Source organism: Mustela putorius, unplaced genomic scaffold (assembly GCF_011764305.1).
Source record: "Mustela putorius furo isolate JIRA1106 unplaced genomic scaffold, ASM1176430v1.1 tig00000224_pilon_pilon_pilon, whole genome shotgun sequence".
Classification (NCBI taxonomy): Eukaryota; Metazoa; Chordata; class Mammalia; order Carnivora; family Mustelidae; genus Mustela; species Mustela putorius.
The window spans coordinates 32,600,167-32,628,148 of NW_025421321.1; the positions used below are offsets into that span (position 1 = coordinate 32,600,167).

A 27,982-nucleotide genomic window follows, 5' to 3' on the forward strand; every position below is an offset into this window, starting at 1 on the left:
TTCCTTTTTCTCTTCTTATCCCAGAGTCAATCAGAGCAGAGTCTGAGGGAGTAGAAGTTCTTTAGTGATAGATGGTGGTTTGGGAATGAGAGAAATGGCTGTTCCTGTAGACCTTCGAAAAGCGAAGAGGACTCTGCTGTACTCCCAGGGCTTTTACTATGGACAAGAGGGTGGGTTTACAGGATAAAATGACAACCTGAATATTTTCTTTGGCTCTACCATTAAATGTATGTTGCTGTGTATCACAGATTGAATCAATGCCAAAACTTTTTATTTCTGGGGGATTTTATCCTCAGTGTCTTTTCTCTAACACTTTCACAGACTAGAAATAGTGTGGTATGGTTGTGATTGGGAGACATGTGGAGGTACTCACACACTCTTCTCTGCCTTTCTAGGGTGGCACACTTACCCAGTATGAAGGCAAATTGAGATTGGTGGAAATCGCTCAAGTGCCAAAAGCACATGTTGACGAGTTCAAGTCTGTGTCAAAGTTCAAAATATTTAACACAAACAACCTGTGGATCTCTCTTGCAGCAGTTAAAAGACTGCAGGAGCAAAATGCTATTGATATGGAGATCATTGTGAATCCAAAGGTAAGCCGGAGGTACAGCCCTTGCCTCCTTATTCCTAAGATCACAGTAGGTAGGCTACACATAGATCCACTGCCCCCTCTCTAGAGCCCATCTATTCACAGGTCCCTCTTTTTTGCCTAGTAAGTCACTCCAGTTCCTGGTCCTGTCTTTCAGAGTTAACACCCATCTCTTTACTGTGTCAAGCCTTGGTGCTCTTACTTGATGCAAGGCTGTGGTAGTGACAAGAGCACGGGGCCCAAAAGTAGAAAACCTACCTTGGGTTTGTTGCTCTGACACTTAAAGGTTTGGGCCACAGGCATCTTGCATGAGTTTTCTGTGAACCATCGGTTCTTTATTGTAAAACGGAAACATGACTCAACAGGGACGTTACAATGCTGAAATAAAAACCATGTATGTCTAAGCACCAGTACCTGACATTTAGGTACTTGCTAAATGTCACTTCTCAAAATTCTGTCTCCTTCAGGGGATCTGTGAGACCACTCCCCCAATTAACCAGCCCACATGGAACTAAGTTGCTAAAACCTATTTCTTCTCTCCCCCTGCCCCCTTTTCTTTCTTACAGACTTTGGATGGAGGCCTGAATGTCATTCAGTTAGAAACTGCAGTAGGGGCTGCCATAAAAAGTTTTGAGAACTCTCTAGGTATTAATGTTCCTAGGAGCCGCTTTCTACCTGTCAAAACCACATCAGATCTCTTGCTAGTGATGTCAAATCTCTATAGCCTTAATGCAGGATCTTTGACAATGAGTGAAAAGCGGGAATTTCCTACAGTACCCTTGGTTAAATTAGGCAGCTCTTTTACAAAGGTACATAAATATATGTGTGTGTGTGTGTATATATATATATATATATATATGTATATGAATTTGTAGTTCTTAAATATGTAAGTATAAAAAAGGTTGGAATGATGTGAATTGGGGTCTAATTACAGTCTCAGCTGCTGACCTATTAAATCCTCTTTGAGGTCTTTTAAAGGGAATCAACCATAAAAGATAAAGATGTAACTTACTTTTGAAATCTGATTGCTAAAGAGTGGAAAAGAACATTTAACTTTGGGACATTTTACTTTATGTCTCCTGTAAAACTATTCACTGTTTTCATCAGTGGGAGAATGTTAACTCTGTTTGAACAAATATTGAGCCCCTACCATGTGCTGGGCAGTGTTGCAGGTGCTGCAGAGTTAGCAGTAAATAAAATGGACTAAAATCCTTGCCTTTATGAGTATTCTAGCAGGGTAAAAATGATAATAAGCAAATGTATGTCAAGTGATAGAAAATGCTTTGGAGAAAAACCAAGCAGGAATAGGGAATATGTGGATGGGGTATTGTTGGTGTAATTTTACACTGCATGGCCAGAGATGGTCTCACTGAAGAGATTGAGTGCACCATGCAGGTATCTGGGGTGAAAAGCATTCATGGCAAGGATAGGAAAACCCCACCCTACCATGATAAGCGGAATTCAAAACATTTCATCATATCAGATATCCTGAGGCTCATGAAGTGTGACAGAGTAAGCCTTTGTGGCTGGCCTGGAGTCATGCTAGGCCCTCCAAGTCTATTCTAATCCTGGCTGTGGGTTCGTGCCACCAGGTGGAGAGGTATGTACTGCCTCTTATATTGATGGGGAATGACTCTGGGTCCTGTGGGTGTGTTGCAATTTCCAGGATAACTTCAGGCACTTTAGGACTCTCCCTGTTTTGGGTGCCTCTTACCAGCCTGTTTGAGCTGGGAAAATCCCAGTGGTACAAAGACCCACCATCTTCCCACATCGTGAGAGGGTACTGCCAGCCATTTTTCTTTCTTCCCTTTCTTGTCTTTTTTTTTTTTTTTTTTTTCTTTAGAAACAGATTTTTTGACAGAAAGAGAGCACAGGTAGGCAGAGGGAGAGGGAGAAGCAGACTCCCTGCTGAGTAGAGAGCCTGACATGGCTCGTTCCCAGGATCATGACCTGAGCAGGAAGCAGATGCTTAACCAGCTAAGCCACCCAGGGTCCCCAGCCATTTTTCTACCTAGCCTCACCCTTCCCCCTTCATGTCCCCCTCACTCTTCATAGCCTCTTCAATACTCTGCAGGAGATAAGAACATTAGCTGCCCAAATTCAGAACTGGGGGCTAAGTGGGCATGGCTAGTTGCTCTGAGGAAGAAAATGTTTTAGGGACTTGACAAAGCACAATATGGCTGGGGCAGAGTAAGCAAGTGAGAGATGGGGATAGTAGTTGGGTCAGACAGGAAACAGTCCTAATATGTAGAACTTTGTAACTGAATATTAGAAATGCGGGTGGCTTTTTCTTTTCCTGATAGATGGAGAAACCATCAAAGAACTTGCAAGCTAAGGGGTGAAATGACCAATCTGCTAAATGAGGGTAGAATCAGAGAGATTAGAGAATCGGCTGTTGTAGGAATCCTGGCAAGAGGAAATGGTGGCTTTGACCAGGGTGATGGCAGTGAAAATAATGAAAATATGTTGACATACTGAGAAATTTTGAAAGTTGTACCTATAGGATTTGCTCTTGGATGAGATGGGAGTGCAAAAGAAAAAAGGTTAAGGATGATTGCATGGTTTTTAGGCTGTGCAACTGGAAGCATGGAATTTCCTGCCATTTATGGAGATGGGGGAAGTAGGTTTAGGGGAACAGGATGGGGATTTCAATTTTGGAGATACTGTACTTAGATTAGACCTTCAAATTTATTAGACTGTTTCTAGATCAGAGGAGACAGGTAAATTTGAGAGTCCTCTGTTCATACTGGTATTTAAAGCCATGAGATAGGTATCACTTAGGAGGTAAGAGGACTATCCCCTAAGATAGTCCAAGGCTTAGAGGATGGGGATGAGGTAGAGGAAGCAGCAAAGATCACTGAGGAGTTACAGATGAGGAATTGGTGGTAGAAAACCATCAATGTGTAAGTCCTAAAAGCCAAATTAAAAAAATGTCTCAAGAAAGAGGGAGTGATCATCTATGTCAAGTGCTGCTGTTGATTCAAGATGAATAGTTCAGGATCAATGAGAATTCACCAGTAGGATTATCAATATAGATGTTCTGGAGCCCGAGGGGCGCCTGGGTGGCTCAGTAGGTTAAAGCCTCTGCCTTTGGCTCTGGTCAGGATTCCAGGGTCCTGGGATTGAGCCCCCGAATCAGGCTCTCTGCTCCGCAGGGAGCCTGCTTCCCCTTCCTCTCTCTCTGCCTGCCTCTCTGCCTACTTGTGATCTCTGTCTGTCAAATAACTAAGTAAATAAATAAAATTTTTTTTTAAAAATGTTCTGGAGCCTGACTGGAAGGGATTTAATAAAGAATAGGAGAAATGAGAGATATGTATACAACTGATTCAAGAATTTTGCCCTAAAAACAAAACAAAACAATTGCAGCCATGGATATAGAAAGGGATGTAAATTTGAGAGTGAGTTTGTTTTTGGTTGGTTTTTAAAGATGGGAGAATTTATGGGATGTTTACACATTGACTGGAATTGATGCAATCAGAGAGAAAAACACTAAAGAAGGAGAATCACTAGACAGTATCCCTGAATAGGCCAGAAGGACTGGCCTTAAGGTGGAGTAAAGAGTCCATCCCCAGTACTAGGCAGGGAGAGTAATGGGCTCAGAGGCAAGTGGGTTGTCGTAGAAGTCAGTGGAACTTCTCAGACTGCTTCTAATTTTCTTAGCAAAATAGTATCAAGGCCCTCTAAGATAATGTCTAGTCCCTATAAAAGGAAATAACATAAAGATAATCATCATTTGTACTGATAATCTGAGCTATTGCTGTGCATGAAATATCCCACTTTTGAAATACTACTCATGTTGTTTATCTTTTTATTTATTATCATTTATTTATTAATGCCTGTTCTGATTAGTGGTAGTATAAACTGCTTGACTGTAGGGACGGTGGTTTCACCTGCACAGCATCTAGCATCTAGCAAATGCTTAATAAATGGGTTCTTCCCATTGAGGGCCTGAGGTTGGCCATGAACAGAATGTTTTCACAGTTCAGTTAAACTACTTGTTAATCCCTGTTTCTTTTAGTTGTTGTTGTTAACCCATTCTTGAAACAATGTGTTTCTTTCAGGTACAAGATTATCTAAGGAGATTTGAAAGTATACCAGATATGCTTGAATTGGATCACCTCACAGTTTCAGGAGATGTGACATTTGGCAAGAATGTTTCACTAAAGGTGTGTTGTTCTGATGAAAATTATAGTTTTTACAGCTTTACAAAACAGGTTTCATTTTCTAGTCCTAAATTTACCTTTATTTTAAAGAATACTTTTTAATCTATACCAGATGTTTATAAGACATAAATACATTTTAAAAAATAAAATAGCTTACCACAATATTTAGCATTAATATTATCTTCCATAGATATACAACATAGTTAAAATACAATAATTGTTGTATATAGGAACTTTGCTTTCCATTTGAATCCTGTATTCCACAAACACAAGTAATTTAACTGGTACTATTTTATTGAAATCACAGTCTGTAAAAGAGAATCACTATTAAAGTAGCATTAGCTCACCCAAGAGGACTATTTGAATCTGAAAGTAGAAAAGATAACTTCACTTATACTAATTGTAATATATTCTCTTTTTTTAATATTTTATTTATTTATTTGACAGAGAGAGATCACAAGTGGGCAGAGAGTCAGGCAGAGAGAGAGAGGGGGAAGCAGGCTCCCCGCTGAACAGAGAGCCCAATGTGGGGCTCGATCCCAGGACCCTGAAATCATGACCTGAGCCAAAGGCAGCAGCTTAATCCACTGAGCCACTCAGGCGCCCCTAAATATAATATATTCTTTTAAAGTAATCAGTTGTCTTCAGTATAGAGATTTATTCACATACTACAGTACTTGGGTACTCAGATAAATATCATTCTAGCCTAAGAAATAGGAAGGACTATGGGTATAAGTATTGAAGCTCAAAACCAAAGATACAACAGCTTTTTCCTATTCTTCCTTTATTAAAGCTCCTTAAATAAAGATCTGGGAGAACAAAAAAATATATGTGTATGTATAGATATGTCTGGTATATATATATTTATATACAGTTGACCCTTGAACAACATGGGGGCTGGGGAGAGTGACCACTATAGTCGAAACCCATGTATAAGTTTTGACTCCCCAGAAATGTAACTAGTAACAGCCTATTGTTGACTGGAAGTCTTACTAATAACAGTTGATTAACATATTTTGTAGGTCATATATATTATATACTGTATTCTTACAATAGAGGAAGCTAGAGATAAGAAAATTTTAAGAAAATCATTTATAGTACTGTTCTGTATTTATTGAAAAAAGTGCATGTAAGTGGGGCCCAGACCATTGAAACATGAGTTCCAGGGTCAACCGTACAGATCTGTATATGTGTGTGTGTGTGTGTGTGTATAGAACTTTATTGCTGATATTATGTGTGTATATACACACATGTACATGAAACTTTACTGCTAATACTCATCTGTACAGTCTCACTTAAGACATGAAAAATATATTAGTAAACTATTTTTAAAAAACAAAAACCCAAACCTGTATGTAAATATAAACCAAGCACCTCAGTATCTTTATGAAGGTAGATAATGCTGGTGACCTTGCAGGTAGTTCTTTCAAAGGGCCAGTTATGCTGTGGCATAGGGTCTACTTCTCACTTCTAGTACCACCTCTGATACAGAGGCAAGGTCTCCAGAACTACTGCCAGGATTCCTAGAGGGACACATTATATAATTTTCCTTAACCTATTATTTTTCATGTTTAATATTGCTATATGTACAAATGCTACATTCTAAATGGAGTTCTACATAAATTTGGTAATTGTAAGAAAATCAGTTGCATTTCAGCTGCAGTTTTAAATATATTCTGTTTTGTCTTCCCTGTCACATAGGGAACAGTTATCATCATTGCAAATCACGGTGACCGAATCGACATCCCACCTGGAGCAGTATTAGAGAACAAGATTGTATCAGGGAACCTTCGTATCTTGGACCACTGAAATGAAAAATACTGTGTACACTTCATACTAATTATGGGCTAAACAGTTTCTTATAATGAAATGTTCTCTAGGATTCTAAAATCAGCAGGTACTTTACTATGTTACTGTACCCTGCAGTATTAATTTTTAAAGTAGTTTTTTTTTGCAGTATGCTTTTAGTCGAAGAAAAGCACAGATGGAAGCAATATTTTTCTTCTTTGAAGAGGACCCTGAAAGTTCATCTTAAAGTGCAATACTATTTAATCTTAAAACTGGGGCAGCTCTAATGGAACATCTTTTAACTGCGGCCTCAGTGACGGTCACTTTGAATTGCTAGTGATTTTCAAAAATAAAGCTGTGAGGCAATCCATGTGCACATGTACACTTTCACTGCTAACCTTAGTAAATAGTTTATGAAAAACGGTTTATTCTTGCAAAACAGTTACTGAACCAGTTGGAAGATTTGCTCTTGAAATATTTAAGTACTCACTGGCCAGTTACCTAACACATCTAATTTTTGCTTTTCTAAGAAACTTAACCACATCATTCTTTCCATGGGAATTAAACCTGAAGGTATTTAGTACCTATCATCTAGTCCTAAGCCTGGGATGCCTGCCATGCTTTCCACAGACTCTCCATTTATTAAAACAAATAAAGTGATGTTTCTTTTCCCAGCTCAAGAGTTTGGGGGTGGGTAGAGGTAGGGTATTTCTTTGACATCCTTGTTCTCTAGTATGATGGGGTGGAGGTATAACTTTATAAAAAGTTCCCTTTCCCCAAAGCATTCTTGGTGTGACTGAAAATATTCACGAATAACCTTTCAAATCAGTTCTGCTGATAGTTTAATTTGTGGCTTTTCTCTAAAGATTAATTACATTTTCTAATTTTTCCATACTTGTTTTTGAGTAGGCTGCTTGTAATTTAAAGTTTCCTGTATACTATTAAAAAAAAGTTGCCTTATAAAGTCTGGTAATTTTTTACAGCTTTATTTTAGACAGTTTAAGAACCAATGACATACCTTAGTAATGATAAAGAAAACAGGCTTTCCTTTTAAGAAATGGAAGAGCACAAAATAAGACTATTTCATTGTACATAATCACCACAAGGTTAGGCACTCTGACAGGGTTTAGGCAAGATCCTGGTATGAGGTGAGGCACAGGCACTTTCATTTGTAGAGTGCTGCTGATTCTATTTTTGAAGGTAGGTATTATAAAATCTTTAAATAACTTACTCGTCACCTTATATTTCTGACCCCAACACAGCAGCCTATATTTTAAAAGTTCTGTTTTCTTCCTGGTCTTTGTTCATATACACGTCAAAAGTAACTTTTTTAAAAACAAGAACCCAAGGGGGCCATATTTCATATGTTATCTAAATGTTAAAATGAAAACTCATAAATAGGCAGAATATATGAAAATGTATTCTTACCATTTGCTAGAAATAAAAAGGAAAAAAAAGCCCCACAAACCAACCCTTCATAGATACTTTTATAAAAATACAGCTATTAAACTGCAGCCTTTCATATACCACTTCTGAAAAGTATTTAAATTAGTAGTTGCATAAATAAATGCCAGTATCTTATTCTTTAATTATTACTGTGATCAAACTTTCAAGTATTTAGACTACTCTGGAAGGCTTTACTCAGTTGACATACAGTGGTGGTAGAAAGATTAAATATGCGACACCCAAGGCCTGAAACTTGACATTGGTCACTAAAACAAAAATTGAATTTCTAAATCCAAGCAATCAAAAGATGTTTATTTTTTATAGAAAGATCTGTAAAAAAATAATTTTTCAAACAGCTTTACTTTCATAGAGAAAACTTTCTACAGAGGTTGACTAAGATTTTAATATTTTAAATTGTACCATCATTAAATAAGGTGGGACACCATATGAATTTCATTGCACTGGAAGAAATGCAAAGCATTTTTTAATATAAAGTATACAGAGCATTCTAGTCAACTACAGCTGTGTTACAGCTATGTGTTCTTTTGGATTTGGTCCAAAGAAACCTGAGTCTGTTTCCAGAGAGAATGAAAAATGTTATAGACACCTGATCAGTTACTCCTCACTGAAGGAAGCATAAAAATGGCATTCCTTGTAGATCCCACTGAATCCCAGTTTCCCAACACTGATACTTTCCTTTTCCCCTTCCCCTATTCCAGTTCACTTTGGGTTCGAGGTTCAGTTCTTAAATCACAGGCATCCACATTTTCTTCATAAATATACACATCCCATGGTCAGATGAGCTACCCAGTTTTCCAGTATGTCATCACCTCTTCTGTTCCCAGATCTCGGACATATTTAGGTCCAAATCTTTAAGACCTTTTAAGGCTTGAAGATTTCCAGTGTAAAAAGCTACATCTGCTGTGACCAACCTAGACATTGGAGAGAAAACTATTTTTAATCTCACTTTCTACTGCATAATTAAAGAAGCAATGTTCATAGAGTCAGTCTTATTCTAACTGCCGAGACTATTATTTAAAATTCAGATTTCCTAGGGACCAAATGTCAGTATGTTTCTTAGCAGGATTTCTGCTATCAGATAGTTAGAGTGCTCTCTTTCAACAATGAATATCTTGAAAAAGAATAAACTAGTGCAGGCTGGACTGGGTTTCATAATTCTGCCTAATAAAATAGATTTATCTTAAAACAATATGAAATAAAATAGAACAATAATACATTAAGATGTTTCTTTGGTAAGTTGTCACTACAGTATACAGTTGACTCTTGAACATCAGGGTTTGAACTGCACAGGTCTATTTACAGATATTTTTTGACATGGTACAGCATGAAATGTACTATTATGATTTTCAAAACCTTTTCCCAGCTTTACTACAACAACACAGTATATAACATACAAAATATGTTAATCAACTCTTGTTGTTAATGATAAGGCTTCCAGTCAACAGTGGGTATTATTAGTTAGGTTTCTGCAAAGTCAAAAATTACATGTGGATTTTCTACTGCAAGGGGTGTGGGTGCCCTCAACCTCTGCATTGTTCAAGGATCAACTGTACATGTATATGACTAAAGAAATCAAGTGAAAGAAAGATAAGGTTTCCAGAGTGACATCCAAAGGAGTTAAATGAAAGCTGAGATTCATGTATATGTTATTACTAGATACAAAACCTGATACATCCAGCAACACTAGATGAAAAAACAAAGTCTTACACTTTTGAGTACTGAGCTGTCACATTAATGTCCATACTTGAAAGGACATTCCAGGAAACAACACTCGGATAAATAAATACTAAAGCTCCATGCATATAAAATAGGGACTGGCCCATCGAGGAATAAATAGACCCTGATTTAGTAGTTTGTAAAAGAGAAGAGGAAAGCCAGCTTCAGTATTTTAATGAACACATAAGTTCTGGATTGCTAGAGTACATGGGACAAAGGTATTAGAAGCACCCTCAATGTTTGTACTACGAGTCCAATTTATAAAATGCTTTTAGACTTATGTACTTAATGTTTTATCTCTTATCACATGGCAGAATTTAATGAGGATCATATTTTTCATTTAAAACATCTAATTCAGGTATTTTTAAAAGATTCAAAATTATACTTGTGATAGATAGTATGGTCAATTAAGCACACTAAAACTGATAGCAACAGCTCAAAAAAGAACAAAACCTTTCTAAGGCAAGGTTCTCACACTAAAAACTAAGCATAAAATTAGCATTTAATTCTCCACTTAAAAATATTTCCTGAGTTTTATCAAAGTTGAAAATTGTTTAACATAAAAGATATTTACAACATGTATAACTAACAAAGGATTAGTTTGATTAGGGCATAAGCAAAACTAAAATCCACACAAGAAAAATAATACCCAAGAGAAAAATGGGCAGAGAAAATGAACAGGAAAAGTCAGATAAGAACACTAATAAATGACTAATAAATATATGAAAAGATGACAAACATTAGGAAATGCAAATCAAAACAAGATACCACTGGCAACCATTTAAAAATCTAACAGCAAATGTTTGGAAGCATTGTACAACCACTTTGGAGAATATTCTCACAATACCTAGTAGAGTGAGAATGTACATATGCTCTGACCAACTTGTATATATACCCCCCCAAAATGGTCACACTATTAGATATGTATATAGATCTTCACTGTGGCATAGCTGTAATGGAAAAAAGTAATGACCTAGGAATCTATCATTTGGAGAAATGACTATATTAAATATGGTTGTTTCATGTGGGAGAATAAAAAGCAGTAAAAAAAAAAATAGACAATTCCTATATATCAAACCAGTTACAATGCTGAGTAGAAAAAAGTAAGCAGTGTATATACAATATACCATATAAGTAAATTAAGTTTATAAAAGAGTACTACCTACTTTTTTAAGATACAGAGATAATGTGAAGGACTGAAAGAATGCAGACCAAATTTATTAAAAATATTGATTATGAGTTGGGGCAAAGAGAATGTGACTGGAGATGGGGTCAAGGGACACTTCAGTTAATCTGGAATGTTGGTTTTTGGTTTTTTTGTTGTTGTATTTTTTTAAGATTTTATTTATTTGAGAGAGCATGAGCAGGGGAAAGCCATCCCAAGAACAAAAATTTCTTTTAAGCAGGTAGTTTGCTATGTCTTTGGCTAGAGTCTAGAGATTAATTTTCAGAGAATTCCATAATTCAAGGGATTACTCAGAGGCATGAACTGACTTACACAGAATTAGTGTCTTTAAAAGTATGTGACAGTGAAATCACTAAGGTGGTTCAACCCCCAAATAGCTATATTAACAAAGAAAATAATACGTAATGAGTTAGCCTGGATGCTTCGGAACTTTTGGTCAGAAAAACCAACCAACCCAGATTTAGCTATGGGACTAAAAGAAAACGTTATATATGAGAGGAGTGGGGCTTAAAAATATTAGTTTTTAAAAAAGAGTTTCTGAGAGATATCTGGTGTTCATAAACTGTCCTTAAACTTCTCTGTGGCTCTGAAATTTTTGAAAATAACAATTCTAAAAAAAGAGAGAGAAAAACAAGATAATAATCGAGAGAATCAGATTTTTGCATCAAAAAGTTCAGCATGGCCAACAGATTCAGCAGTCTGAAGCTTCCAAATATTTCTTGCAAAATCAATTCAGTGTACTTGTTTTATTGTAGAGGACCAATTTCTGACTCCAAAATACTTTTTTTCATTTGTTCCTATAAGTATGAAGTTTAAGCCTGAAACTTAACAGGGAATAAAATATCTTATTCCTCAAAAATCCATGGAACAGCTACCACTAAGGAAATCCTATTAAGGTGTAGCTTCATGATTAGTGCTTTTGCATTTTGTATAATCTTTTTCCCATATCTTTATCTATGTTGCTCCTCACAAAAATCTTGTTATGGTACTTTTTACCATTATCTCTATTTTCAAATTTAAGAAAATAAAAGCGCAAAGTGTGTAAGCGATTTACCTAAAGTAACATAGCTAGTAAGCAGCGGAACTTAACCCAAGTTTTCTGATTCTAAATTTTGTTTTCTCTTACATAATTAAATTATCTCACCAATAATACATATATTTTGTTCAACAGCTTACAATAAAATGGACATGTACACTTATACTTTATTTTTTGTGACCCTTTGGAAGACTTTAAAGCAAATTTTATCTTTCTCATTTTATGAATAAGGCAGAAGTTACTTAACTTCTAGTGGACCTTTTAGTGGTCACACAACTACAAAGTAGGACTTTGAGTCCTGTCCACATAGGGAGAGACTACTGGGTAACATAAGGAGGTGCTGACCCACAGTGCCTCAAAACAGACATTTTAAGTAATGGACCATTTATAAAACACTTTAATGTAGAAAGGCAGATAGGCAGATACAGATATCTTCTCCACAGAGAAAAAAGGCAAAAAGTTGCTGACTTTACCATTGTGGGGGTCCGACATAGTGGAAAAGGATATACGGTAGAAAAGGACAGCATAATGAATAAAAACCAATCAAGCAATCCAGCACAGGAGCACCCAGTAAAAATATTTTGAAAACATACCCATTTTGAGGTCCTCCATCATTTATCACATTTAAATGAGATAACTGCTTTTTCAAGTGGAGTTTATAACTTGCATTAATTCTTAAAAATAACATCTGGAGAAGAAAAAAAATGGTTTCTTAACGCTCTACTGAAATAGAAGACATAAGCATCTGAGTTATCAGTATCAAATCAGTATTATTTGAAGAAAAATTTTTAAAATTTTTAAAAAAATCTTTGCTTTGGCATATACTTTTAAGTATACTTTTAAGAAGCTCCTCTAAGGTATTTAGTTGCTTTTTTTTTTTTTTAAAGATTTTATTTATTTATTTGACAGAGAGAGAGATCACAAGTAGGCAGAGAGGTAGGCAGAGAGAGATAGGAGGAAGCAGGATCCCCGCCGAGCAGAGAGCCCAATGCGGGGCTCGATCCCAAAACCCTGGGATCATGACCCCGAGGCCTTACCCAGGCGCCCCTAGTTCCTATTTTAGTATAATTTTTCTACATTTTTGGATAAAAGCTTGTTTTCCCCTTAATGATATGTTTTATCACTGCCTTTCTGCCCCTTAGAAGTCCTCTAGGATATATGAGGGGATCAACCATGACAGGCAAAAAGAAATAGAGAATTCTGCAATATATTAAATATGAATTTGATAGGGAAAAAAAAGGCCACAATGGTAAGAGGCAAAGATACTTTCATCCTTCTAAACTGGTACAATTACTAGAAATTATTTTGTTGCCCCTGTATGCAGATATTTGATGTAAAGGCTCAAAACTTATGTGGGAAATACCTGACCTGAAGCTATATATATTTAATCTTTGGAAACAATTTTTTAGAGTAACACTGATTTTCAATAGGGAAAAATATATATAATGTCATCTATGGTAGTTTTGTGGAACTACTAGTATTCAATATTGATATAAAATCGAATTCTTACCCAGCTCTGACAAGAGTTCCCTTTAAATGATGATGTAGATAAAAACACATGGACTACCTGTATGCCCAGCTCCCTGACCTGGCCATAATTAGAACTTGGATGACAAATCCACAAGGTCAGAATGTCAGAGGTGTGAGATCTTACACTTGCAATGAGAAGAATGGCTTGACTAGGAAGTAATGAGAAAGAAAAAAGAGACCCAGTGGGAGCTCCATATATTATAGCTCCTTCTCAATTCTTAGTGAGCCTCAAATGAGTTGGATGATATTTCATCATGAGTTTGGAATGATTAATGAAAACCTAGGGAAACATGAAGAAAAACAGTAAGAGCTACTGTAGGATGGAAGTCTGAGGTGGTATGGGAAAGGAAAGCAGTAGGAGATAGAATAGGCAAAAGATACTAAGAAAGCTACCTTTTGCTCCCAAATACCACTCCCATGTACCTAATTAATTTGAGGCAAACTCAAGAAACAAACTTGTCTAAATACCAAAAATCCCTGGGAAAACTCATCAACCGTACAACTAGGCTTGTATTCTAACACTATCATTCTCCAACTAGGCCTGAATGAGATAACCTGGTATAGAGGGAACAAGCTAAGGTGGGTAAAGAAGATTGGAAAAAAAAGAATCTTTAAAGTACCAGGAAAGGGGAACCAAGCAAGTTGGGGGTTGAGGTAGGAGGGTTGGTGAACAGTGAAGAGAACTCTGATAACACTCATGTAGGGGAAGACAATCAGGACAAAGGGTGGATACTTCATAGGTAAGAAGTGCCAAAGACTACCCATTTTGCTATTTTTCTGGTTATGCCTACTACTGATCACTTACACTGATGTAACAAATATTAATGAAGTATATTGACTGAGTTACTTTATGTGTCATCTCATTAATTCCATCACTAATTCTTCTACTTTCCCATTTGGATTATAATAACAGCAACATATTTTACAGTTGAAAAATGCTAACTCTGATTTTCAAACTGATAATGTACTGAACAATCTAAGTAGAATCCAGCATTTCTGATACTCAATGGCCAAATGAAAAATCTGCTTTTTATAACTGCTGACACAGAGCAGAGCAGTTACTGCTCTGGCCTGTTGGAGCTAGGGGCACTTTGAAATCAAGAAATTTTTACCTATGTTCCACAGGTCAATGTAACAGCTGAAAAACATAATCATATTGGAGTAAGAACTAGGCTTAACTGTACCAAAAGTATGTAAAAACATTCCAATTCTGCATGCATATGTTATATATAAAAAAGTAGTGTTAGGAATTACTACTCACTTGTGTTTGTTCTTCTGGAAGAAGATCAAATATAGCTTCATGCATTTTTGCCATTTGCTTACAAATATTCCTGAAACAGGCAGAAGGAACGGGAGCTTTCACCTCGTACTGGCAGGGGAAAATAGTGAGAATTATATTCATGTCCTCTGGATTGTTTATTGTCCCCACTATTCCCTCAGACATATGTTTCAGCCCTTACATGCCTAACTCTAATAGAGTTGAAGCTTACACTTCAACTATGATCTATGCCACTCATGCAAATCTCAAGAACTTTTCATTAAATATCCTAATCTACTTTGATGAATCCAGCAAAATTAGTGGCTAAAGAACACAGGCTGCTTCTCTTAAGACAGACTTTGTTTGGGTACAAATCCCAGCCCTTCAGAGTCTTAGCAATGTGATACTGGGCAAGTTACTTCATTTCTCTAGATTTCAAAGGCCTTGCTGTAAGGACTTAAAAGAACACAAAACAATGCTTGATACAAAGTAAGTACACAAAAAATGTTAGCTACCAGTCTGGCTCGATATACAATGATGAATCTTTCAAGTAGGCCCTCCATATTAACATTATTTTTTAAGCATGATTTTCAGAGTGTGTCAACATGATCATATCAAGTCAACAGGAGTCTGGTAGAATTAAAATTTTCCTTTTCTTTTGTAGGTAGGCCAATTAGTAATCACATTTATCTTAACTATGGTAGAGGAAGCCTTTTTTCAGAATGACCTATACTGAAAATTTAAACTTAGGTAAATTCATTTTTACTATCCTTACATTTGGGATAATATACTAGTATCATTCAGATAACCATCTTTGGCCCATATTTTACAATTCACAACTTAACTTATAAACTATTTTTATTTATAAGACAAATCTGGGCTATATAATTTAATGTACTAATCTTATATAGTTTTTTAAAAGGATGAATTCCAATATACTGCTCTTAGCAGGACCATGCAGAAGTCATCATGTGACTGGGCCCAAAATAAGCAAACTTGTGACCATATAGATTTTACCTTTCTCCAGCCTAGAAATACATAAAACATCCTTATCTTTTTTGTTAACAACAGCTTTAAGATATGATTCACATAGCATAAAAAGTTCATCTGTTTAAAGTATTCAGTTAGCTAGTTTTTAATAAACTCAGAGTTATACAACCATCATCGTTAATTTCTGAACATTTTCATCACCTCAAAAGAAACCCATAACCATTAGCAGTCACTCCACCTGACCCCTCCCCTCAGCTCCTGGCAACCACTAATATCCATAAATGTAATCACACAATGTATGGCTTTTTGTGACTGGCTTCTTTCACTTAGCATAATGCTTTCAAGATTCATCCACATTGTTAACATGCATCGAAACTTCATCCTTTTTAGGGTTGCATGACATTCTACTGTACGAATATACCGTAATTTGTCCAATCATTAACTGATGAACATTTGGGCTCTTTCCACTTTTTGGCTATTATGAATAATAATGCCGTGAACACTCGTTTTTATGTGGGCAAGTTGTTTTCAATTCTTTTGGGTGTATACCCAGAAGTGGAATTACTGGGTCATATGGTTAACTTTAATCTTTTGACAAAATACAAAAGTTTTTTCCAAAGTAGCTATATTGTTTTACAGTCCTACTCAGCAGTATATGAGGGATCCAATTTCTCCATATCCTCAACCAACACTAGTTATTGTCTGCCTTTTTAATTTAGGCATCTTAGTGGGTATGAAGTAGTTATCTCATTATGATAACATCCCTATATTTTAAATACCACTTGTACTGGGATGAATAGTATCCCCCCAAAATTCATGTTCACTTAGAATCTTAAAAGGTCATACCAGAAGAGAGCGGGACCTAAATCCAAGGACTGGTGTCTTTATAAAAGAAAAGAGAAGGAAATTCAGACATAGACGCAGAGAAGGAAAATGACCACGTGAAGACAGAGGCAGAAATCGGAATGACACATTAACAAGCCAAAGAATGCCAGCAACTGACAAGCACCAGAAGCCAGGAAGAGGCAGGAAATACTCTTTGCTAGAGCCTTTAGAGGAAGCATGGTTAACAACACTTTGATTCAGGACTTCTGCCTCCAGAATTATGAGAGAATACATTTCTGTGGTTTTAAAGCCACTCAGTCTTTGGTAATTTGTTATGGCAGCTCTAGGTAACTAGTACAGCCTCAAAACCTTCCTCCACCCCTGCCTGCCCTAAAGATACTATTCTTTCCATTTTACCTTCACCATCATTTCTTCAGGCACCGAAACTTGATACTGTACTTTTTAATTCTCAACCCTTAAAATCTGGTTCTAGCCACTACCCAAACCACCTGCCTCCACTATTAACAATTTTCTGAAATTTCTGCAAAAATCACTAAAGCATCCTAACTTCCAAATTTAGTGACTTTCCTAGTTCTCCTTCCTCATTGCTCTGTCCTTGGTCCTCAGATAATGTAGTGTTTTCCTGAGTTTCCTCCCTTCCTGACTTTCCTCTCTTCTGTATCCTGTCTCCTAAGTGCAAAAGCTTCTTTAATCTTAACTCCCCTTTATCCCCTTTCTCTCTTATCAATCTCAATCTAACAACTTCTAATGTATCTTTAGTCTTGAAACACTTCATTAAATTTCAGTCACCCATCTCCTCAATGTTCCACACCATAAATGAGTTTATCATGAACTTTTTCAAACATGCTCCTCCTTCCCGTTTCCATTACTACTGCTGGTTTCATAATCCTCCTGCTCACATAGACTGAAAATCTTCACCTCAGTTTTTATTCCTCCTTATCCTTGGTTCCTTGTATTGAGTTGGTGACTGAGTGCCATCAATGTACTTTCAGATTATTTTGCAAGTTAGTATTCTAGGTCAGAGTTTCTCATCCTCTAACTACCAACATTTTGGGCTATCTTATTCTTTGTTGGGAGGGCTATCCTGTGTATTGTAGAATGTTCAGTAGCATTCCTCACCTCTACTCACTAGCTACCAATATTGTTCCACTTCCCAAACTGTGACGACCAAAAATGTTCCCAACACTTCTGAATGTCCTCAGGGGAAAAAACTGTCTCAGCTAAGAAACACTGCCCGAGGTGAAATCTTCAATACTTCTTACCTGAAAAAATGTAGTCACATTTTAATGAGTCCAGATATAAGGTCAACAAACATTTAATAAAACTGCCTGGTACATAAGAAACTCTGGATACATATTTTCTTAAATGTGTGTTTATATCTGCATATATACACACTTATGTAATTATTAAGTATATAGGTATATATGTGTACATATATGTGTGTAAGTATGTACATAGGTATGTAGGTATATGAGTGTGTGTATATATGTATATGAATGTGTACGACTGAACAATGTGTCAGATGCTATGCTAGCTGGAGTGTACAAAGATGAGTCAGAGACCAAGCGCTCTGGGGAGCTGACAGCCTAAAAGCTGGCTGGTATTCCAGAAAGTGGGCTCTGCATGCTCCAAAAATATGGGTGAAGACATTTAGGCAACAGCAGAGATGGCTTCCCGAGCAGTACACCTGGACTGCTGAGTCTTCAAATGAAAAAAATTAAGTGAAAGTATTCCAAACAGATGACATGCTGTATCACCTCAAATCCATTCTATGTACTGTCTGATAAATACTACTAAAGTACAATTCTAATCCTATGATTTGTTATTTTAAAAACTTTTGGGTTCTACTTCTGTTTAAAATTTAGAAAGCTGTAAAAGAATATTCTACTACCCTCACCACAAGAAAAAACTGTAATAACTTACAAAATCAGAACTTTTCTTGAACCCATCGGACAACAGAGGTCCCAGGAAACAAAGGAACTAATTCCAAAGAGTGACAAGCCCCACTGAGGAAAGATGGGACACAGGAACTGTCTCACTTTGCCAGAGCACAGGAAGAAGAGATGACCACCACAGAAACAAATAGAAATAAAACAACATTTTAACAAATTCCCAAGGGCCAATTATGGACTACTATATATTTATAATAAATGAGAACACTGGCCACACGGAAAGTATGCACTCACTCACAAGTTCTCCTCCATGGGTATCCAAAAGGTCCTCACAAACAATACTGGGGTCAGAACTGGAGACCACAGAATCATTCTCACAGACAAGCAGGAGGTGACTGGCCACCACTAGAGAAAAGGAACAAGAACTGCCCACTTCCGTGCACCCTCCTCTTAAAGCAAAAATGTAAAGTCACAGAGAAAGGGCACCAATTTCTTTATTCCCAGGGTTGTGAGGAATAGAAACAAAAAAATACCTTTAAGCCCAGGATCAAAAACCAATCAACGTAGAGGTTGGCTACCACTGGAAGAGGGGTTGGAACATTGAGAAGACTTAACATCCAAGGACTTAACCTGATTTCAAGACTTTTAATAATGCTACAGCAGTTAAGACATTAAGACATGGAATTGGTCTAAAACAGACCAATGGAACAGAATAGAGAGTCCGAAAATAGACCCACAGGAAAAAAGTCAATTGATTTTCAACAAAAGTGCCAATGGAGAAAGGACAGTCTTTTCAAAAAAAGGTTCTGGAACTATCCAGAAAAAAGAACACTGACTCATATTCTGCACGATATACAAAAATCAACTAGAAATGGATAACAAATATACATATAAAGCCTGAAGTAATAAATCCTTCAGAAGAAAACACAGAATCATCTTTGTAATGTGGGTTATACAAAAATTTCTTAGGACAACAAGAAGCATGAATGATAAAAGAAAAAATGAAACTGGAACTCATCAAAATTTAAAACTGTTCTTTCTATGACACTGTTAAGAAAATGAAAAGATAAGTGACAGACTGGAAGGAAATACTTACAAAACACATATTTGATAAAGGACTTGTATCAAGAATATATAGAACTCTCTCACAACTCAATAACCCAATTTTTAAAAATTAGCCAAAAGTCTGAACATGCTACCATAGAAAAGACAGGTGAAAACCAATACATGAAAAGATGCTCAACATATAAGTTATTATGTAAACTAAAACCACAATGAGTTATCACTCCATACAGACCTACTAGAGTACTAATTTTAAAAAACAAACAGAGAAAGTGCTGGTGAGGATGAAGAGCCCCTAGAACTCTCATATATCACAAGTAGGGGAAAAATGGTATGAATGTTTCATTCACATTCCTATACCACCATTAGCAGAGTCTAAGCAATTGGTAAAACACATGAAAAAAAATGTGGCAGTTTTTTATAAAGATATCATGAAGTTTTATACTTTTATACAACCATCAATTTAATCCAAGGTATTTACACAAAAGAAATAGAACATGTACCCACCTATAAATGCATATATGAATTTTTAAAACAGCAGATGAAAATCAGATCAGTGGTTGTCAAGGTTTTGGATGTGGGGAGAGAAGTGACAGCAAAAGCGCCTGAGAGAGTGTTTAACAGTGATGGAACTGTTCTATATCTTGATTGTGGTAGTTCTACTACCACACAGGTTAAAGTTAGTAAACTACGTATTTAGAAAGGGTAAATCTTACTGAACATAAATTATACGTCTATAAGCTGGACTTAAATCCATCAGCTTTCCACTGGTAGCAAAAACTCTTCACTGTCTTTCCAACATATCTCCCATTCCTCAGTTCAACCACCCTAAAACATTAGCTAAATAGAATAACTTACCTCTGTTATTTTAACAACAACAAAAGCATTAGCAGTCAACATTTACTGGAAACTTGCTATAGGAAGACATATGATAAAAGAAAAGCACTCCACATAAATATTATCTCATTAATCCTTACTACAACTTTATAAGGCTCTATTATTTTCCCTATTTAAAGACAGAAACTGAGGTTTAAGGAGATTAATTTGCCCAAGGTGCTTTAATGGCTTATCTGGGACAAACATGAACTTAGGTCTACCTGACTCCAAATCCCTGACACTGATCTTCCCCCTTATGATTCCTACCTACAATGCTGCCAATTCAAAACACCTCTTTACCTCAACTTTGTTTACCCTAACCATAGCGATCTTTAAAAGCAAGACTTAACATGCATGCCTCATCCATAAAGTGTTCCCAGATCTCCCTCCTCAGCTGGCAACCAGCTCTTCCAAAGCATTAAAAGCTCTAATAGCACAAAAGAGATTCCTTATTTCGGCTCTTTCCATATTCCACCTTCTGGTATAATTATTGATATACTTTTCTTATTAGATAGTTTACTATTTGAGGGACAATAGTGAAGACTTCTTCACCTTATGTATCCCAGTTACCTAACACAATTTAATTTCCTGAATGAATGAATGAAAGAATGAATACAGGAATAAATGACAGCTGGGACATTAGTTTAGCCAGTATAATTAGATGTTTATGTTTCATTCTATCCAAGCAATGGTACCATCACTTACTAGCTTTTTAGAATCAGCCTATATTACTGTGTTATCCTTCTTTCTCCAAATTAAATTTTCAGGTAAGAAAATAAAAAGCTAAAATTAAGAGGTTTAGCCCAAACCAAACACTGTCTGTTATCCTGGGATGAATTAAAAACAGAGCTAAACTCCTGGGTAACCCATAAAAGCAACTAGGGGAGGGAGTGGCAAACAGAGACTTGTTAACTGGGAGAATGTAATAGGTCAAGGTAACAGAAGTCTCAGTAGGAATATAGTAGTGAAAATACTAAGTTCTAAAGACTAGGCACATTCTTGACATTAAAAATAATGGGGAGGAGTATATTTAAAGTTTGTAAGACTTAAGACACATAATAACTAAATGCTGTATGTAAACTATAGAAACCCTTGTTCAAACAAGTTATTGACATTTTGGGATAACTGATAAATTTTAAATAGGAATATGCATTAGATGATATTAAGGAATTATTGTTAATTTTGTTAAGTGTGATTTGGTAGCATGAATATGTAAGAAAGTTTCAGTTTTTAGACATACATAACTGACTTATTCAGGGCTGAAATATCATATGCCTCACATTTATTACAAAATATTTTATGGGGCAACAAGGTGGCTCAGTAGGTTAGGCACCCAACTCCTGATTTTGGCTGAGGTCATGATTTAGGGTTGTGAGATCAAGCCCTGCATTCCAGCTCTGTGCACAGCAGGAAGTCTGCTTGAGATTCTCTCCTTCTGTTCTCCACCCACCCTGGTAGTGCTCTCTAAGATAAATAAATCTTAAAAAAATAAAAAAATATTTTAGCAAAAAAAGCAAAATGTGACTGTTACATAAAGGTGATAAATACATGGAAAGCTCATTAAATAATTCTTTTTCTTTACCAATAGATTAATAAATAAATAAATAAAATCGTCACAGGAGAAACTCAAGCCACAGTCCTAATTCTTGGTAAACCAACCAACCAAACAACAACAACAACAACAAAAAAAACCCACAGAATAAATCATGGATTTGAGTACTGGCACTTTTTTGGTTTTGCTTCATTATACTCCAGAGCTTATTACTAGTTTCACTATTTAACATTTACCTTATTTGACACTATCAGGTACTTACAACCCTCTGCCTTGTTGGATAGTAAACTTTTCTTTCTCTCTCTCTTTTTTAAAAGATTTTATTTATTTATTTGACAGAGAGATAGAGAGCATAGGTAGGCAGAGAAGCAGGCAGGAGAGGGAGAAGCAGGCTCCCTGATGCGGGATTCAATTCCAGGACCACGACCTGCGCTGAAGGCAGACGCTTAACTGACTGAGCCACTCAGGTGCCCTGGTAAACTTCTTCCTTAAAAATTAGCTCATCAATTTTCTCCAAATCTTTATTTGAATGCGATTAGTTAACATACAGTCTAATATTAGTTTCAGGTGTAGAATTTAGTGATTCATCACTTACATACGATACCTGTGGCTGATCACAAGTGCCTTCCTTAATCCCCATAAACCATTTAACTCATCCCCCGACCATCTCCCCTCCTGTAATAGATGGTAAACTCCTTTAGAGTAGTCACGGTGTATTATTTATTAACTTCTGGTAGACAGAAGAAGGCCATGTATCAAAAAGGAAAACTGGGGTAACAGTACTGCTTTTGAATTTAGTTTGTACTTGGCAACCATAAAAATAGAGAATTCCTGCGGGAGGAGTCAAGATGGCAGAGAAGTAGCAGGCTGAGATGACATCAGGTAGCAGATCAGGTAGATAGCTTATCAAACCATTCCAAACATCTACAAATCCAACGGGAGATCAAAGAGAAGAGGAGCAGCCATTCTAGAAGCAGACAGTTGACCACTTTCTAAAAGGTCCGGCCGGTGGAGAAGTGAATCCAAAGTGAAAGGAAGATAGACTGCGGGGGGGGGGGGGGGGGCTCCCGGCAAGCAGCGGAGCATCGGAGTACAAAACCAAAACTTTTAAAAGTCTGCTCCACTGAGGGACATCACTCCAGAGGCTAAACAGGGGTGAAGCCCACGCGGGGACAGGGTGGTCTCAGGTGCCATGGGGTCACAGAAGGATCGGGGGTGTCTGAGAGTCGCAGAGCTCACAGGTATTAGAGTAGGGAAGCCAGCTACAGAGACAGAGCTGAGGAGTGAGCTCGATCCATAGCACAGGTCACTGCTCTCTGAGGGGGGACCCAACAAGATCGGGGAGACTCCCCTGGAAGAGCTCAGAGATCTGCGGGGTTCGGAGACTCCAGGCAGGGCTGTGTGCCAGAGACAAAGACGCTTGGTCACGGGCTGGGTGAGCTCAGAGCGCAGCCAGAGGCCAGGGAGACAGGAGTGACTGAGCGCTTTTCTTGGAGGGTGCACTGAGGAGTGGGGCCCCAGCTCTCGGCTCCTCTGGGCCAGAGACTGGAAGGCCGCCATTTTCATTCCCATCCTCCAGAACTACGGAAAAGCCTTCAGGGAACAAAAGATCCCAAAAGCGAACCCCGAACCCGAGCGGATTACTTAGCCTGGCCCCTGATAAGGGAAGTGCAATTCCGCCTCAGGCAAAAACACTTGAAAATCATTACAACAGGCCCCTCCCCAAGAATAGCATGAAGTCCAGCAACGAACAAGTTCACTTACCAAGGAAAACAGCGGAATTCCAGAGGAGGAGAAAGCAAAGAATGGAATTCATGGCTTTCTCCCTATGATTCTTTAGTCTTGCAAAGTTAATTAAATTTTTCTTAATTTTATTTTTATCTTCTAAATTTTTTTAAACTTTTACCCTTTCTTCCTTTAACATTTTTTAACTAGTTTATCTTAATATCTTTCAAAAAAATTTTTTTGAACCTTCATTATTATATTAACATTTTATCCTTCATGGTATCTAACTTTATTTTTTATGTACACATAGGGGTTTTTTTCTTCTAAAAAAATTTGGGATACAACTTCCTCTGATAGATCAAAATATGCCCTAAATCTAGCACAGGGTTTTATTCTAGTCTACAGCCTGAGCAAATTCTCTCCACTTTATTTTATCTTATCAACTTCATATCTTATCAACTTATCAACAATCTTATCAACTCCTTTTTTAGAAATTAAATTTTTTTTTCATCTTTACAGTCATATTCCATCCCTTCATCATATTTACGCTTATATACGTTTTTCATTCTTTAAAATTTTAGGAGGTAGTTTCTTCTAAGAGACCAAAATACTCCCAAAATTAAGTGGGTGAACCTATTCTATTCACCAATCTAATATATATATTTTTTCTTTTTATATTTTTTCTTTATTTTCTTTTTCTCTTTTAAATTTTTTTTTTTATTTTTCTGAACCTGTTTTTACCCTCTTTCTTCCGCCCATGATTTGGGGTCTCCTCTGATTTGGTTTAAGCACATTTTATTGGGGCCTTCGCCACCCTTTTATATTTTATTCGCTCCTTCATATATTCTTATCAGGATAAAATGACAAGGCAGAAAAACCCACCACAGAAAAAAGAACAAGATGCAGTAGCAAAGGCCAGGGACCTAATCAATATGGACATAGGTAATATGTCAGATCTAGAGTTCAGAATGACAATTCTCAAGGTGCTAGCCAGGCTTGAAAATGCATAGAAGATATTAGAGAAACCCTGTCTGGAAAAATAAAAGCCCTTTCTGGAAAAATAAAGGAACTAAAATCTAACCAAGTTGAAATTAAAAAAGCTATTAATGAGGTGAAATCAAAAATGAAGGCTCTTACTACTAGGATAAATGAGGCAGAAGAAAGAATTAGTGATAAAGAAGACCAAATGACAGAGAATAAAGAAGCTGAACAAAAGAGAGACAAACAATTACTGGACCACGAAGGGAGAATTTGAGAGAAAAGTGATACCATTAAGACGAAACAACATTAGAACAATTGGGATTCCAGAAGAAGAAAGAGAGGGGGAGAAGAAGGTAAACTGGAGAGAATTATTGTAAAGAATTTTTATAATATGGCAAAGAGAACAAGCATCAAAATTCAGGAGGCACAGAGAACCCTGCTCAAAATCAGTAAGAATAGGTCCACACCCTGTCACCTAATAGTAAATGTTACAAGTCTTGGCGACAAAGAGAAAATCCTGAAAGCAGCCCAGGAAAAGAAGTCTGTAACATACAATGGCAAAAACATTAGATTGGCAACAGACTTATCCACAGAGACCTGGCAGGCCAAAAAGGGCTGGCATGATATATTCAGAGCACTAAACGAGAAAAACATGCAGCCAAGAATACTATATCCAGCTAGGCTATCACTGAAAATAGAAGGAGAGATAAAAAGCTTCCAGGACAAACAAAAACTAAAAGAATTGGTAAACACCAAACCAGTTCTACAGGAAATATTGAAAGGGGTCCACTAAGCAAAGAGAGACCCTAAAAGTAGTATATCAGAAAGGAACAGAGACAATATACAGTAACAGTCACCTTACAGGCAATATAATGGCACTAAATACGTATCTCTCAATAATTACCCTGAATGTTAATGAGCTAAATGTCCCAATCAAAAGACACAGGGTATCAGAATGGATTAAAAAAAAAAATCAATATGCTGTCTACAAGAAACTCGTTTTAGATCCAAAGACACCTCCAGATTTAAAGTGAGGGGGTGGAAAACAATTTACTATGCTAATGGACATCAAAATAAAGCTGGGGTGGCAATCCTTGTATCAGGATCAATTAGATTTTAAGCCAAAAACTATAAGAGATGAGGAAGGATACTATATCATACTCAAAGGGTCTGTCCAACAAGAAGATCTAACAATTTTAAATATCTATGCCCCTAACATGGGAGCAGCCAACTACATAAACCATTTAATAAAATCAAAGAAACACATTGACAATAATATAATAATAGTAGGGGACTTTAACACTCCCCTCACTGAAATGAACAGATGATCCAAGCAAAAGATCAACAAGGAAATAAAGGCCTTAAATGACACACTGGACAAGATGGACATCACAGATATATACAGAACACTCCATCCCAAAGCAACAGAATACACATTCTTCTCTAGTGCATAGGAACATTCTCCAGAACAGATCACATCCCAGGTTCTAAATCAGGTCTCAACTGGTATCAAAAGATTGGGATCATTCCCTGCATATTTTCAGACCACAGTGCTCTGAAGTAGAACTCAATTACAGGAGGAAATTAGGAAAGAATCCAAATACGTGGAAACTAAAGAGCATTCTTCTAAAAAATGAATGGGTCAAACAGGAAATTAAAGAAGAATTTTAAAAATTCATGGAAACAAATGATAATGAAAACACAACTGTTCAAAATCTGTGGGACACAGCAAAGGCAGTCCTGAGAGGAAAATATATAACAGAACAAGCCTTTCTCAAGAAACAAGAAAGTCTCAAGTACACAACCTAAACCTATACTTAAAGGAGAGGGAGAAAGAACAGCAAATAAAGCCTAAACCCAGCAGCAGAAGAGAAATAATAAAGATCAGAGTAGAAATCAATGAAATAGAAATAAAAAAAAAAACAACAGAACAAATCAATAAAACAAGGAGCTGGTTCTCTGGAAGAATTAATAAGATTGATAAACCCCTGGCCAGACTTATCAAAAAAAAAAGAGAAAGGACCCAAATAAATAAAATCATGAATGAAAGAGGAGAGATGACAACCAACACCAAAAAAATACAAACAATTATAAGAATATATTATGAGCAACTATACACCAGCAAATTTGACAATCTGGAAGAAATGGATGCATTCCTAGAGACATATAAACTACCACCAGTGAATCAGGAAGAAACAGAAACCTAAACAGACCCATAACCAGTAAGGTGATTGAAGTAGTCATCAGTAAGGTGATTGAAGTAGTCATCAAAAATCTCCCAACAGGGGCGCCTGGGTGGCTCAGGGGGTTAAAGCCTCTGCCTTCAGCTCAGGTCATGATCTCAGGGTCCTGGGATCAAGCCCCGCATCGGGCTCTCTGCTCCGCAGCGAAGCCTGCTTCCCTTCCTCTCTCTCTGCCTGCCTCTCTGCCTGCTTGTGATCTCTGTCAAATAAATAATAAAATCTTTAAAAAAAAAAAAATCTCCCAACAAACAAGAGCCCAGGGCCAGATGGCTTCCCAGGGGAATTCTACCAAACATTTAAAGAAGAATTAATTCATATTCTCCTGAAACTGTTCCAAAAATAGAAATGGAAGGAAAACTTCCAAACTCATTTTATGAGGCCAGCATCACCTTGATCCCAAAACCAGACAAGGATCCCATCAAAAAAGAGAAATACAGACCAATATCCTTGATGAACACAGATGCAAAAATTCTCACCAAAATACTAGCCAATAGGGTCCAACAGTATATTAAAAGGGTTATTCACCACAACCAGGTGGGATTTATTCCAGGGCTGCAAGGTTGGTTCAATATCCGCAATCAATGTGATAAAATACATTAATAAAAGAAAGAACAAGAACCATATGATACTCTCAATAGATGCTGAAAAAGCATTCGACAAAGTGCAGCATCTTTTCCGGATCAAAACTCTGCAAAGTGTAGGGATACATACCTTAATATCATCAAAGCCATCTATGAAAAACCCACCGCAAATATCATTCTCAATGGAGAAAAACTGAGAGCTTTTCCGTAATGTCAGGAATATGGCAGGGATGTCCATTATCACCACTGGTATTCAACACAGTACTAGAAGTCCTAGACTTAGCAATCAGACAACAAAAAGAAATTAAAGGCATCCAAATCGGCAAAGAAGAAGTCAAACTATCACTCTTTGCAGATGATACGATACTATATGTGGGAAACCCAAAAGACTCCACTCCAAATCTGCTAGAACTTGTACAGGAATTCAGTAACTTGTCAGGATATAAAATCAATGCACAGAAATCAGCTGCATTTCTATACACCAACAACAAGACAGAAGAA

At 36.8% G+C, this 27,982-nt stretch overlaps 2 protein-coding genes across 11 annotated transcripts in view; one reads left to right on the top strand and one right to left on the bottom strand.

The window, feature by feature from the left end:
• The window catches only part of UGP2 (UDP-glucose pyrophosphorylase 2), a 69,272-nt gene extending 62,362 nt beyond the window's left edge, over positions 1 to 6,910 (top strand). For 4 of the 5 annotated variants that reach the window (XM_004742057.3, XM_004742056.3, XM_004742058.3 and 1 more), the window contains 4 exons: positions 396 to 593; positions 1,156 to 1,398; positions 4,651 to 4,755; positions 6,454 to 6,910. In XM_004742057.3, the coding sequence (XP_004742114.1) occupies positions 396 to 593; positions 1,156 to 1,398; positions 4,651 to 4,755; positions 6,454 to 6,561 (654 nt within the window). In that variant the 3' untranslated portion in view covers positions 6,562 to 6,910. The remainder of the gene's footprint in view (positions 1 to 395; positions 594 to 1,155; positions 1,399 to 4,650; positions 4,756 to 6,453) is intronic. The other variant, XM_045077907.1, reaches the window with a different exon arrangement.
• A 600-nt stretch (positions 6,911 to 7,510) lies between these two features.
• VPS54 (VPS54 subunit of GARP complex) overlaps positions 7,511 to 27,982 on the bottom strand; it is a 97,449-nt gene continuing 76,977 nt past the window's right edge. For 5 of the 6 annotated variants that reach the window (XM_004742064.3, XM_045077904.1, XM_004742061.3 and 2 more), the window contains 3 exons: positions 14,737 to 14,844; positions 12,539 to 12,633; positions 7,511 to 8,918 (listed from right to left, as the gene is read on the bottom strand). In XM_004742064.3, the coding sequence (XP_004742121.1) occupies positions 8,813 to 8,918; positions 12,539 to 12,633; positions 14,737 to 14,844 (309 nt within the window). In that variant the 3' untranslated portion in view covers positions 7,511 to 8,812. Of the gene's footprint in view, positions 8,919 to 12,538; positions 12,634 to 14,587; positions 14,614 to 14,736; positions 14,845 to 27,982 lie in introns of those variants that run through there. The other variant, XM_045077905.1, reaches the window with a different exon arrangement.